General features: G+C 40.3%; 1 protein-coding gene across 1 annotated transcript in view; it reads right to left on the reverse strand.

Moving 5' to 3' along the window:
• Nucleotides 1-10,808: 10,808 nt before the first annotated feature.
• Nucleotides 10,809-14,490, reverse strand: part of lemd3 (LEM domain containing 3) — a 50,022-nt gene continuing 46,340 nt past the window's right edge. The window contains exons 11-13 of the mRNA XM_048548938.2: nucleotides 13,381-13,486; nucleotides 13,144-13,222; nucleotides 10,809-12,474 (exon numbers count right to left, since the gene is read on the reverse strand). Of these exons, the coding sequence (XP_048404895.1) occupies nucleotides 12,311-12,474; nucleotides 13,144-13,222; nucleotides 13,381-13,486 (349 nt within the window). The 3' untranslated portion in view covers nucleotides 10,809-12,310. The remainder of the gene's footprint in view (nucleotides 12,475-13,143; nucleotides 13,223-13,380; nucleotides 13,487-14,490) is intronic.

A 14,490-nucleotide genomic window follows, 5' to 3' on the forward strand; every position in this document is an offset into this window, starting at 1 on the left:
CTGAGTGATCTGCTGGAAATAAATACCTGTAAAATATGCTATTGGTGAATAGGTTAGAATATAGAACATAGAACAGTACAGCACAGGACAGGCCCGTCAGCCCACGATGTTGTGCCAAACTTTTACCTGAATCCTAAACTCTACCTAACCTTCACCCCTACCTTATACCATCATATTGCCTATCTAATAGCCGCTAAAATTCCCCTAATGAGGCTAAACCCACTACCATCTCCAGCAATACTTTCCACGCCCCTACCACTCTGAGTAAAGAACCTACCTCTGACGTCTCCTGTGTATCTACCTCCACTCACTTTAAAACTATGGCCCCTTGTAGTAGCTACGTCCACCCTAGGAAAAAGTCTCTGGCTGTCTACTCCATCCATACTTTTGATCATTTTGTACACCACCTTTTGTACACCAGGTTGAAACCATATTTTCCAGTTTATAGCTGTGCCTTTTTTTGTCATAAATTTATGTTCTGTTGTTAAAGAACTTCTGCAGCCTCATGTGAAGAAGTATCAATAACTAACCACCAGGATAACTTACTGCAAAAATTAAACAATGCAATCTGATAAGTCCTATTTCATTTTGAGGCTTGTCCATTATTACCATCAGCTGGGACCATCAAGCGACACTGTTGTGGGATATAAAACTGAAGGGGCAGATTAGTGCAAGGATTGAAATCTCAAATGGCGCTAGATTTTTCTGGGATTAGAATACATGATTGAATTAAACAAAGGTTAAACTGAGAAACATGGCAAATAAATTGAAGATAGAAATAAAGAAGGATGAGGTATAAAGTAATTACACAGCATTTTAGAATTACAGGGAAGGGAACCTGAAGTGGAGATATCACTAAAATGTGTATTATTAGATACATTTTATTTTGTTCAAAAAGCACACAATTTATAGTCAATGTGATGTTTTACAAATTCCTACTTTAGAAATAAAACCAGTCTGACTCCAATCTAAAACACAAAGATTCTAAACAAGGCCTCACACCTAACATGCATGGTCTGACCTAAAATGTCACCTCTTCCTTACACTAATAAAACCTTTAGTTCTCTCACAACCATGACTTGAACGGAATTCTAACTGATTAAAGATTTAACAGCATCTTACGTTTGTTTAGTACATCCTCATCGGTGATGTGAACCTTTGATCTTTTACTTATATATTACGTCTGATACTACCTCGCTCACTAACAGTTGAAGAAAGACTCAGGGTCCAAAAGCTTGTGTTTTCAATTAAACCTTTTGGACTATAGCCTGGAGTCATGTGATTTTTGACTTTGTCCACTCCAGTCCAACACCAGCACGTCCACATCGTAGATGAGATTAGGAATCAACGCAGGTTCTGTGGGCAGAAATGCATATTCCTGTGTAGTATTGTATTCTATTGCGTTGTATATCTTAGGAGGAGACCCTGCTAGTTCAAAAATATTGGCCTTGCTGAGGTTGTTGAAACAACCAGAATAAATCTTAAAAAATGATGCAACAAAAGGAGTAATTTATGAAAATGGGGGATGTCTTGGAAATATAAACATCAGACAATTCTTGAAAACTTAAATAAAAAGGGACAAAGCTGAATAGAATGAAGTTGACATGTTTACCTACTTTCTTTAATAGGAGGGAAAAGTGTGTGCTCTTGGCAACCCAACTGACCTACTTGGGCTACAGAGTCAACAAGACTGGATTACACCCATCGGAAGATAAAGCGAGGGCGATCAAAGGTGCACTGACTCCCATGTCTGTACCAGAACTTAGGACTTTCCTTGGATTGGTGAATTATTACAGAGAGATCATACTTAACATGGCTTCTACTTCGCTACTGAGAAAGGGTCAGCCCTGTAAGTTACTGAGTAGCCTTTAGGGAATTGAGGAAGCAGTTATCATTGCTTAAGGTGTTATGACACTACAATCCAGCATTAGTGGCAGATGGAGTTTATCCCTGAAAAGTGTGAGGTGATTCATTTTGGAAGGAGAAACTTGAAAGCAGAATACAGGGTTAACAGAAAAATTCTTGGCAGTGTGGAGGAGCAGCGGGATCTTGGGGTTCATGTCCACAGTTCCCTGAAAGCTGCCACCCAGGTGGATAGAGTTGTTAAGAAGACATATGATGTGTTAGCTTTCATTAATAGAGGGATTGAGTTCACGAGCCGTGAAGTTATGCTCCAGCTATACAAAACCCTGCTTCGTATTGTGTCCCTGCTGAGTAATGTGTCCCGTTCTGGTCACCTCATTACAGGAAGACATGGAACCGTTGGAAAAGGTGCAGAGGAGGTTTACCAGGATGTTGCCCGCAATGGAGGGAAGGTCTTACGAGGAAACGTTGAGTGCACTCGGGCTTTTCTCTTTAGACTGACGAAGGATGAGAGGTGACTTGATAGAGGTGTACAAAATGATCAGTTATAGTTAGAGTAGATAGCCAGAGGCTTTTTCCTGGAGTGGAGGTAGCTACTACAAGGGGCCATATTTTTAAAGTGAATGGAGGTAGATACAGGGGAGATGTCAGAGGTAGGTTCTTTACTCAGAATGGTAGGGGCATGGAATGCATTGCTAGAGAGAGTACTGGAGTCGGCCTCATTAGGGGCATTTAAGCAGCTATTAGATAGGCATATGGATGACAGTATAATGTAGGGGTGGGGGTTAGATAGACCTTAGGATTAGGGTAAGTTTGGCACAACATCATGGACCAAAGGGCCTGTACTGTGCTCACCAGTGGCCCACCAAAGAGGAACGCTCAACAGTGTATGCTTCCTAGGCTTTGGCTGATGCAGAGCTCAAGTACACCTAGATACTTTGATGTGGTAAAGTTCCACCAATATCTTTATGAATGTAAATTTGTAACAGTAACAGACCACAAATGCCTGCTGGGGCTAATCAAATAGGACATGGCTATGCCGCCCATAAATTCAAGTCAAATTCAATGGTAGGGTCTCATTCTAACTGCATGTAATTACAAGTTGGAACACTATTTAGGAGGCCAAATAGCAAATGTAGATGCCTTGTAGTGATTGGAACAATGGTGTCAGCCAGTTGGATATCATAGAATTTGAGTTGCCTGATTGAGGCTGTTATTCTGGTCAAATTAGGGAGCCAAGGCTGACAGATATAAACAGGAGTGTTTGCCCAGAAAGTCACAGGTTCAATGCCCAGTAGCACTGCTACTCTTTCCTGTAAATTAACTGGGGGGGGGGGGGGAATATATTTTAACAGGAGTGTTAGAGGTTCTGTTCACTCAGAGCTGGCTCTGAGGAAGCCAGACCAGTGTCAAGTACTCTCTTTTGGCTGACTGTCCACATCCTTTTCTTTCCATTATTTAATTTCACCTTTAACGTCACATTCATCTTTTCTTCTTTCGGTTGTTGAAGTGGGGAAATTTCAGTTGGACAATCTTAGGTCCTCAACAGTTTCGACAATCTTCTGATTAAAACCAACAGGCTATGGAATGAACAAAAAAATGATATTTGTCTTAACTTAGAACATGAATTTTGATCTGATTCTGCCACATTAACGAATAATACGACAGCACTATGGCTTGAAGAGGCACATTTTGTCCTATTTTTTAAAAAAAGGTTGAGACAGAGAACAAGCAGTCTACTCAAAGCCAATATAGTAAACAGCTTGTGTGGCCTTGGGTTGGTTTTAAAAAAAGGGTTGGGCAGAAGCAGCTTCAATGAGCGGTGTCAAGATCCCAAAGAACCAGGATTTTCAGTTTTAACATTCTGCAGTAATGAGTCTTGAAGCTGGATGTGGAAGCTCTTATTCCTCCCTGTTACAGAAAAGGCTGGGATTCTCTTCCAGCTGCTAGAATTGCATGTAAGTCAGTCAATCAGTTTATTGAATTTGCCTTTGTCAAGTATGTGCATGTGGGATGTTATTGTATTGGAACAGGTAATTAGTAATAATTTATATATTTCATTAAACATTTCAATAGTTAAGTCAAATTTGATATTTTCTGTATTTTAGCTAGTATAAGAATAGTGTTTTGCTTAAAGTCAATGGTTGGACTAATTAAATTCCATCTGGAACACCAACACGTTACACTTAACTTTAAAACAAGACAAAGTTAGGGTGTAGACTACCTTATTAATATAGGGGAATATTATCCACAAAAAAATTCTTAGACTCAATCCACAATCCAAGTAAATTTCATGATAGACAATTACATTATTTTATTGAACTATATTAGCAGGACATCACCTATCATGATGGTACCAAAATCAGACAGGTCAAAGGATCGGTATTGATTATTAGAAAGTCAGCATCGTAACAAATGCTGAACCTTGTCCAATCCAAGTCCAGAAGACTACAAAGGAGGAATTGGGTAAGCACATTTTGTTGCTAAGATTGACTTGCTAAAGTGATGAGATAACAAGGTGGTGTAGAGCTGGATGAACACAGCAGGCCAAGCAGCATCAGACAAGCAGGAAGGCTGATGTTTTGGGCCTAGATCCTTTTTCAGAAATTTCTGAAGGGTCTAGGCCTGAAATGTCAGCCTGCCTGCTCCTCTGATGCTGCTTGGCCTGCTGTGTTCATCCAGCTCTACAACTTGTTATCTCAAATTCTCCAGTTCCTTTTATCTCTTGTTAAAATGATATTGGCCAGTTCCATTGCTTAAGAACTAAAACAAAAAAAAATCAATTTTTGCATCACTGGATGGAATGTTAATGTAAAGTCAGACCGTTTGGAATGAAAAATGCACCAACAGGTTTATAAAGATTAGCCAAAGTAACTGAAAGATAAACTGCATTGACTATATCAACAGCTTCATTATGTTCAGCTAAACCTAAATTTACATTATTTAAATAAAGCTTTTATCCATTACAAAGAGCCAATTTGTTAATTTATCTGGCTAAAAGTGAATGCGCCAAAACAAAATTACCATTTTATAAGACAAAATGGGGATCAAAAGGCCAAGATTTCACACGCAAACTCAAGAAATATTGAGCCATGAAGAAACACTGAACGTCGTGTTGACTCTACAAATTACAATGCACATGTACATATCCAACAAATCTGATAAGATTGTTACTTGTACCAACCAGTCCCATTGATTTTATTTTGGAAAGATTCCATGACAAGAGTCTACTTTATGGAGTTTGACGTTAGATCCATTCAAATTAAAAATTATTGATGGATTTGGCAAGCACAATGTTATAGCAAAGACTGTGCCAAAAGCAAACATGAAAGAAACTATCAAAATGAATTATTCATTTATTTTGGGGTGGTGGCAGTAACGAGGTGCGATTAAAGGTGTATGATGTGTTTCAGGATTTGGATTTTAAACTAGACAGATGGATGTGCATGTACTAAGGATTTTAAAATAGAACAAGTTACAAATTTGGAAGTGACCCAAGTGCATCAATTCCAAGAATGCATACAATTGTAGACCACTATAATGTTAATAGAGGAAATGCTTATATTTCAGAGTTTAAAATCAGACAAGCAAGCCTATAATTTTAGCTTCGACTTTATTTCAGAAGAACCTGGAGTTCAATTCTCCTTGCAGAAGAATCTATCTTTCAGCTCAGGGGAACTGGTCACTTCAGTTCAACTATTTCAGTTTGTATCACTTAAGCTTGGAGAATTGGGAGAAAATTTTAAGTTTGTTAAAAATTGAGGATGGAAAGCCATCAGAACTGTAAAAAAAAATTCATAACAGCAGACTCAACTTTGTAAATTCTTAAATCTCCTGTCCCAAGAAGAAATCAGACAAGGTCAGTTAAGTAAAAGCGATAAGAATTGAAAAAGGAGTGAATTTTCCTCTGGAATTAAGTATCTGCTAAAGAATAACTTTGAAGTTTTATTTTGAATGTTGTTATATTTTTGTGTAATAAACTCATGTTCCGTTGTCCTGTTTCACCAGACTGAAATAACCAACTACAAAAATTAAACACGATCCATAAAAGGTAGATTTCTTTCAAGGGTTCAATTTATAATCCTAACTGATGGTAAGACCAGGCAAAATTGTCACTGGTGCAGTTCTTATATCCAGAACGGCAGTCCCCAATACAATGTTTTTGGAATGAAGAAGTTAGTCGTGCAAAAGTACAGCCATCTTTGCCTATGAGCTTGTTACTGGAATGTAGTTTTAAACGTTCAATTAAGAGTTTCTTGATGGTACATTAAAAAATGATGGTTTCAAAATAGATTGGTAAATTAAGTGACACAGTAGAAACTGCTGATGCTGGGGAATCTGAGATAACATGGTGTTGAAGCTGATTGAATACAGCAGGCCAAACAGTATCAAAGGAGGAAAGCCGACGTTTCAGGTCTGGACCCTTCTTCAGAAAATGAAGTTCCCAATTCCTCTGCCTCCGCCGCATCGGCTCCCATGATGAGGCATTCCACTCCCGCACATCCCAGATGTCCAAGTTCTTCAAGGACCACAACTTTCCCCCCACAGTGGTCGAGAACGCCCTTGACCGTGTCTCCCGCATTTCCCGCAACACATCCCTCACACCCCGCCCCCGCCACAACCGCCCAAAGAGGATCCCCCTCGTTCTCACACACCACCCCACCAACCTCCGGATACAACGCATCATCCTCCGACACTTCCGCCATCTACAATCCGACCCCACCACCCAAGACATTTTTCCATCCCCACCCTTGTCTGCTTTCCGGAGAGACCACTCTCTCCGTGACTCCCTTGTTCGCTCCACGCTGCCCTTCAACCCCACCACACCCGACACCTTCCCCGCAACTGCAGGAAATGCTACACTTGCCCCCACACCTCCTCCCTCACCCCTATCCCAGGCCCCAAGATGACTTTCCATATTAAGCAGAGGTTCACCTGCACATCTGCCAATGTGGTATACTGTATCCATTGTACCCGGTGTGGCTCCCTCTACATTGGGGAAACCAAGCGGAGGCTTGGGGACCGCTTTGCAGAACACCTCCGTTCGGTTCGCAATAAACAACTGCACCTCCCAGTCGTGAACCATTTCCACTCCCCCTCCCATTCTTTAGATGACATGTCCATCATGGGCCTCCTGCAGTGCCCCAACGATGCCACCCAAAGGTTGCAGGAACAGCAAGTCATATTCCGCTTGGGAACCCTGCATCCCAATGATCAATGCGGACTTCATCAGCTTCAAAATCACCCCTACCCCACAGCATCCCAAAACCAGCCCAGTTCGTCCCCTCCCCCCACTGCATCCCAAAACCAGTCCAACCTGTCTCTGCCTCCTAACCTGTTCTTCCTCTCACCCATCCCTTCCTCCCACTCCAAGCCGCACCTCCATCTCCTACCTACTAACCTCATCCCACCTCCTTGACCTGTCTGTCTTCCCTGGACTGACCTATCCCCTCCCTACCTATACTCTCCACTCCACCTATCTTCTTTTCTCTCCATCTTCGGTCCGCCTCCCCCTCTCTCCCTATTTATTCCAGAACCCTCACCCCATCCCCCTCTCTGATGAAGGGTCTAGGCCCGAAATGTCAGCTTTTGTGCTCCTGAGCCTGCTGTGTTCATCCAGCCTCAGATTTTATCTTGGATTCTCCAGCATCTGCAGTTCCCGTTATCAAAATATCAGCTTTACTGCTCCTCTGATGTTGCTTGGCCTGCTGTGTTCATCTAGCTCTACACCTTGTTATTTTGGTAGATTAAGTGCCTGTAGGAGACCATACACAGTATTATCCACAGCAACTTTGTGGCGTAGCTGTATTCTGAGTGCACAGAGGCACTATTACTTAGCTCAAGACGGGATGATTTGCGATAATTTAAAAGATACACTTCCTAACAAGGGTAATGGACATCATACCCCAACAATCCCTACTTTTTCATGAACTGAGGTCTATTTGTAGGTCATCCCACATTACCTTTTAACTAAATGGAATCACAAGTAGATCATACCAGATAAAGGGCAACATATTTCCCTCTCAAAAGGTTATTTGTGAACTAAATAGATTATGACAATCTGCAGGAGCTTCATGGCTACAACCACTGAGATTACTTTTTAATTCCAACTATGAACTTATTTTCACCTGTGCTAAGATGTGACTATGTTCCCAGAGCATTAGTCTGGGCCCTTGCATCATTAGCAGTGACATCACTACTATACCAGTTTTTTGCCCCCACCCTCAAACATATTACTTGGTTTAAAACCAATAATTGGATGGGAAGGCATGATCTGGTTGTTGGAACAATTACTTGAAATCCAAATGCTTACCTAGAAGGCATTCTGAAATGATAATTCCCTAAACATTTGTATGAGATGCTTTGGCTGTGGAGGTAGTATGGTAAAGGTCATTTATTTTGCACCTGGTTCATGTTTTAACTAACACAGCTACTGTGAATTTGGCACTGATGTTAAGAAAAATACTACAAATCTCCTGTGTTTAAATTTCAAAGACAAATATTAAAAATAAATGGAATAGAAATAGCACATTAAGTCATGAAATTCTATTCTAAATTATGATTCAGGCAAGAATGCTCAAGGTGTGGGTTTAATGCTCATTCCAAAGACTTGACAAATACACCCCCTGAGGGAGTGCTATATGGGTACTGTCTCTCTGGTGAAATGTCTGGAACATTGCTCAGTTGTAGCAGTCTTTGAGTCAGGATTTCGGTTCAAACTCTGCTACGGACTCAAGCACATTTTTCATTCATTCACGTGCTATAGGCATACCTGGTTAAAATCAGCATTTATTCCACATTCCCTCTTAACTTTAGGCGGTGGTGATTAGCAGCCTTCTTGAATGCTGCAATCCACACGGCAGACACATCAACAGTGTGCAAGGCATTTGATAAGGTTCCCCATGGTAGGCTCATTCAGAAGGTCAGGAGGAATGGGATACAGGGGAATTTAGCTGTCTGGATACAGAATTGGCTGGCCAACAGAAGACAGCGAGTGGTAGTAGAAGGAAAATATTCTGCCTGGAAGTCAGTGGTGAGTGGTGTTCCACAGGGCTCTGTCCTTGGGCCTCTACTGTTTGTAATTTTTATTAATGACCTGGATGAGGGGATTGAAGGATGGGTCAGCAAGTTTGCAGATGACATGAAGGTTGGAGGTGTTGTTGACAGTGTAGAGGGCTGTTGTAGGCCGCAGCGGGACATTGACAGGATGCAGAGATGGGCTGAGAGGTGGCAGATGGAGTTCAACCTGGATAAATGCGAGGTGATGCATTTTGGAAGGTCGAATTTGAAAGCTGAGTACAGGATTAAGGATAGGATTCTTGGCAGTGTGGAGGAACAGAGGGATCTTGGTGTGCAGACACATAGATCCCTTAAAATGGCCACCCAAGTAGACAGGGTTGTTAAGAAAGCATATGGTGTTTTGGCTTTCATTTACAGGGGGATTGAGTTTAAGAGTCGGGAGATCTTGTTGCAGCTCTATAAAACTTTGGTTAGACTGCACTTGGAATACTGCGTCCAGTTCTGGTCGCCCTATTATAGGAAAGATGTGGATGCTTTGGAGAGGGTTCAGAGGAGGTTTACCAGGATGCTGCCTGGACTGGAGGGCTTATCTTATGAAGAGAGGTTGACTGAGCTCGGACTTTTTTCATTGGAGAAAAGGAGGAGGAGAGGGGACCTAATTGAGGTATACAAGATAATGAGGCGCATAGATAGAGTTGATAGCCAGAGACTATTTCCCAGGGCAGAAAAGGCTAGCACGAGGGGTCATAGTTTTAAGCTGGTTGGAGGAAAGTATAGAGGGGATGTCAGAGGCGGGTTCTTTACACAGAGTTGAGAGAGCATGGAATGCGTTGCCAGCAGCAGTTGTGGAAGCAAGGTCATTGGGGACATTTAAGAGACTGCTGGACATGCATATGGTCACAGAAATTTGAGGGTGTATACATGAGGATCAATGGTTGGCACAACATCGTGGGCTGAAGGGCCTGTTCTGTGCTGTACTGTTCTATGTTCTAACAGTGGTATTATCAAGGGGGTTGCAGGATTTTTGATTCCAGGATACAGAGGAAGTGGCTACATTGTTGAGCCAGAAAGGAAACTTGCCAGTGGCAGTGCTTCCTTGCATCTATTGTTGCTATCCTTCCAGGTGCTACAGATCAGGGGCTTAGAAGGTACTGTTGAAGAAGCTGTGCTAAGTTGCTGGGTTGCATCCTGTAGATGGTACACACTGCTGCCACTGTGTCAATGGCAGACAGAATGTTGAAGATACGACCTGGCATACCAATCAAGTAGGCTGCTTTAACAGCACCATCCAGGATCTTAGTGTAGTTAGAATCGCATTTACCCAGACAAGCAGCAGTTATCCCATCACTCCTGACTTATGCCTTTTAGATGGAGGACAGGTTTGGAGGAAATTAGGTGATGAAATACTGTAGAATTCCTAGCCTCTGACCTGCTGTTGCAGCCATGGTATTGGCTGATCCAGTTCAGTTTACAGTTAATAGTAATCTCCAGCATGCCGACAGCAGGGTACTGCTAACAAAGAGATGGTTAGATTGTATGTTATTGGAATCTTGTCACTTATCAACCCAAGCCAAAATGCTGTCCAGGTTTTGCTGCAGATTGGCACAGACTGCTTCAGGGTGTGGGTTATGTGAATGCTGCTTCACAATTATCCTGACCAACACTTCACAATCCAGAGTTGTTGTCAGAGGCAGGCTTTTGGATATGATGGTAAAGCAATCTAATTGTAAAACTGTTTTGGAACTTTCTAATAAAATGATATGCATCTTTCTGGTAACCTGAAGAAAGATTAAAAGCAAGTTGTTCAGTAATTACTAATAATGATTTTGAAATGTTTCACTTTACAGGTGCTTGAGGCAAGATGATATAAATCTTACTAACTGTAGAAACTGAAAAAGATAGCGAACAATAGGCAAATACCAGCATTTTAAAAACCCCTAGTAAACCTTTAATTAGAGTGTTTTTACAAGACAAATGACAAATTACATTAAACATCTGAACTTTTTGAACGTCTGGATATTATACACCTTCCCATCTGTCTTGCAGGTAGGATATTGTCAATTTTAACAGTTATAAGCAAAATAAGCTGCATAATGGTACATATTACAATATATAAATGTACAATGTTTACATAAAATGAAATACATCATAGAAGCTAGAAAATTCAAAGATGCATCTGCATCAAGTAGTGCCCCGCCCTTAAAAAATACCATTCCACTTGCACATTCAGTCTGACAACAGATCAACAAATCAGGTGCATCATGGGTTGGCCCAAGAATGTGAATAATATTAACACCATCACATGATGCACACATGGTACAGCAAGATTCCTTGCTTTACTTTTAGTACAACTTCTTAACCAAAGTGCAACAAAAAAGTTGCACGAAATTTGGAGTTGTTACATTCCTGTTCATTACAGTGCCTGCTTCAAGCACACAAAGGTAAGGCACAGTAAGGCTCTGCTGCAGGCAGTGTGCATCATGTTTACTCAGAAAATTGTCCATTTTGTGCAATTCCATGCTGAAATGTATCACCTGCAGATTATGACTTAAATTTGGAATAAACAAAAGCAAGATTAAACGTAAAGCTATACTCATTGTATGAAAAATTCCATAATTCAGATTTCTTGCATTTACTTGATGGAATATAGATCAAGTTGTTAATCACAGTACGTCATTTATCTTTTGTATTATTTGAGTAACCTGCACATTCGCCATTCTGCAAATTATGACACTCCATATCACTGCTGGTTTTCTTCTTCCTGCATGATAGTTCTATTATTAATCCATATTTAACCCAGACATGTTTATTGCACAAAATAAGCCAAATCTCATTAAGTAGACAGCCACATTATGAAGTTGTCCTTATTAGTTTCAAATTTCTGCTGACAGCTATCAACAGCTGTTGCAGTGTGCCCTGCATGTTGCCCTGTTTACTCCCTCCATGTATCAGATGCCCATCTTGTATCAAACTGCTCCCAAATTTACATTCAAGCAATGCAACTCAAAATTCCAACAAAAAATTCTGAATAATCACATCTGACCAATTGATATCCTCTCGTTTAGCTCAGTGGTCAAATGCTGACTGAACAATGGTATGCATGATAATCCCTAAGGCATCTAAAACATCATTTAGTGCTGTTGAACAAAATTGTTCATGCCCAATCCACGGTCTAAGAATTAATAACCGCTGCATGAAAGTCACATCTTGTTTTAATCTATGCCACTACTTGTTTATCCCAATACACCAAAATGTTACAGATAGCTCCTTTGGAAATATTCTCCAGCTTCTTGGCATCTTAACACAGAAGACGCACTCCTTATAATACAAAAAGTATACATATAAAAGCAATAAAAAGGAAGACAGAGCATTCAAGCAGGACTTCTCTTGCTGCAGTGTAACAGCACTGGCAGGGATAGGAGAGGTCTCACGAGGCTCCTTGAGAGTTAGCTGTGTTGGTCAGAAGACGCAGATGCGACAGTGAATTCATGTACCTACTTGACGGCTTCAATGGAGTGTTGCAATGGACTGCCTGAGGAAAGCGATAATGATAACGATCTAATCTCAGATATTTTACAGTCACTAATTTTCCTAAAGAAAACAAAAACAGGTTAATTAAGACTCCAGCAAACACCATGAGGGAAATATATTCAATACAATGCCATAGCATAATAATTGTATTTTGTTCAAAATACAGTTTGCAGCAGTCAATTGCAATGATCCTACTTCTGCCAATTTAAAAAAAAACACTTCGCAAGTACACATGTAACTGTTTGCTTAAGTGATCATAATTTCCTCTAATATTCTGCAATCCAATGTAAAAGAAACGGTCTCAAAATTTTAAACTGTATAATTTATTCCCCTGGTGCCCTCAGGTTTTGGTAATCATTTATTTTTATGGGAAAACGTAGGCCTCAGCATGCCACTTTCACATAACTATTGGTTAAAATGGCACTAAAAGTTCACGTGTACAGGATCCAGTGTCCTGGATTCTAGTGATAATGTAGCATGCACATTACTGCAACATCCCCCTGCCTCTCAAATGTAATTCTAGCCGTTAGCAGAAAGTAAAAGCAACAAAAAAAGGGTGCCGGTAAATTTGTATTGCTCATTGAAAACTTCCACTCTAGTACAGTAATTCATTCATTTTAATAAGATGCTGAATTGAAAGATTTTTCCAAAAACATTTTCGGTTTTGAATTTAGCAAGCTATTCTGTAGTTTGAAAATGTAAAGCCCAAGCAATTTTAAAGCATCTTACCGTCAAACCATGACCCATGAAGTGCTTTAAAAGCTTTGCCTGCATATTCTGGAGACAAACACTTCACATACACGCAACCCTAAAGAGGAGAGAATGGAGGAAATTACTGAGTTTGGATGAAAAAAAAAATTCAGATCAGTTGCAACAATATTCTCAAACTAAGTAAATCAGTTAGGCAGCAGTAAAGATGCCAAGATCATAAATTAGAATCTGCCTAAATTAGGTAGTACTCCCAACCTCACGTGAATTCTTATCCACCGCAATATGAACGATTCCCTCATTGTCACTGCACTTTTCTAGGATTGCTTCCTGAATTGCAATATGCCAGTCATCCCCAATTTCCCTGTAAAATAAAAAAAAAGTAATTAAAATCTATTCCTTAAAAATATAGAAAATGCAAATTGCAAAAGTAGCCAAAAAATATTACAAATCAAAGGGATAGCATTGTGGAGTAGACAGTGGGCATTCATCTTTGGATCTAGGAATATCTTAGTGCAGGTTATGCAATAAACAGGTTGGAAACACATTATAAAAAAGTGTATATGCCTTTCTAAAAGGAGAAAAGATTGGATATCCCGAAGCTCAGAAATTAACTCCTTAAGCCTTGCATTCCTCCTTTAAATAGGCACTTAGACAAAACCTGTTCAACATTCAGTTATCGGACCCAAAAGCTCAAAGTCATATCAAAGTATTTGGAATATTCAAAATTACATTAGAAGGTGCTACACAAGCATAAGCTGTTGTTATAAACATCCCTTGAGACAAAGAGACTGGTTCATACATATCAGTACATTTCCAAATCCTCCTTCCTAGTTTGTATATCTTTACGTTTGGACTCATTCTTGTACTAGCAAATTCTAGAAAAACTAAAGAGCAGCAGGGCCAACAATTGCAAGAGAAATAGGATGAAGAGCCATCTCCTTACTGCTCAATTATTCCATGGCTGATTCTATCTTCTCACACTATCCCTATAGACTCCACTTCCCCCAGTATCCAAAAATATATTGATCTGACTTAATTATATTCAATACCAAAGCCTCCACAGACCACAAGAAATAAAAATAGGAGGCAGCTGTTTGGTCACTTGACCTGCTCCTTCATTCAACAGGACCACAGCTAATCAAAAACTTTGCTCATGTCCACTTCCCTGCGTTTTCTCCATAACCCTCGATTCCCCTACAGGCCAAAAATTCATCTCAGCCTTAAACATATACAAGGACTTTGCCCTCACTCTGTGGGAACAAGTTCTGAAGATACTCAACACGCCAAAGAAATTCTTGCTCAGCTCAGTCTCTGAATAAAGAAATGCCAATTTTAAGACTGTCTTCTAGTCCTAGACTCTCCAAG

Source organism: Stegostoma tigrinum, chromosome 18, assembly GCF_030684315.1.
Source record: "Stegostoma tigrinum isolate sSteTig4 chromosome 18, sSteTig4.hap1, whole genome shotgun sequence".
NCBI classification, from domain to species: Eukaryota; Metazoa; Chordata; class Chondrichthyes; order Orectolobiformes; family Stegostomatidae; genus Stegostoma; species Stegostoma tigrinum.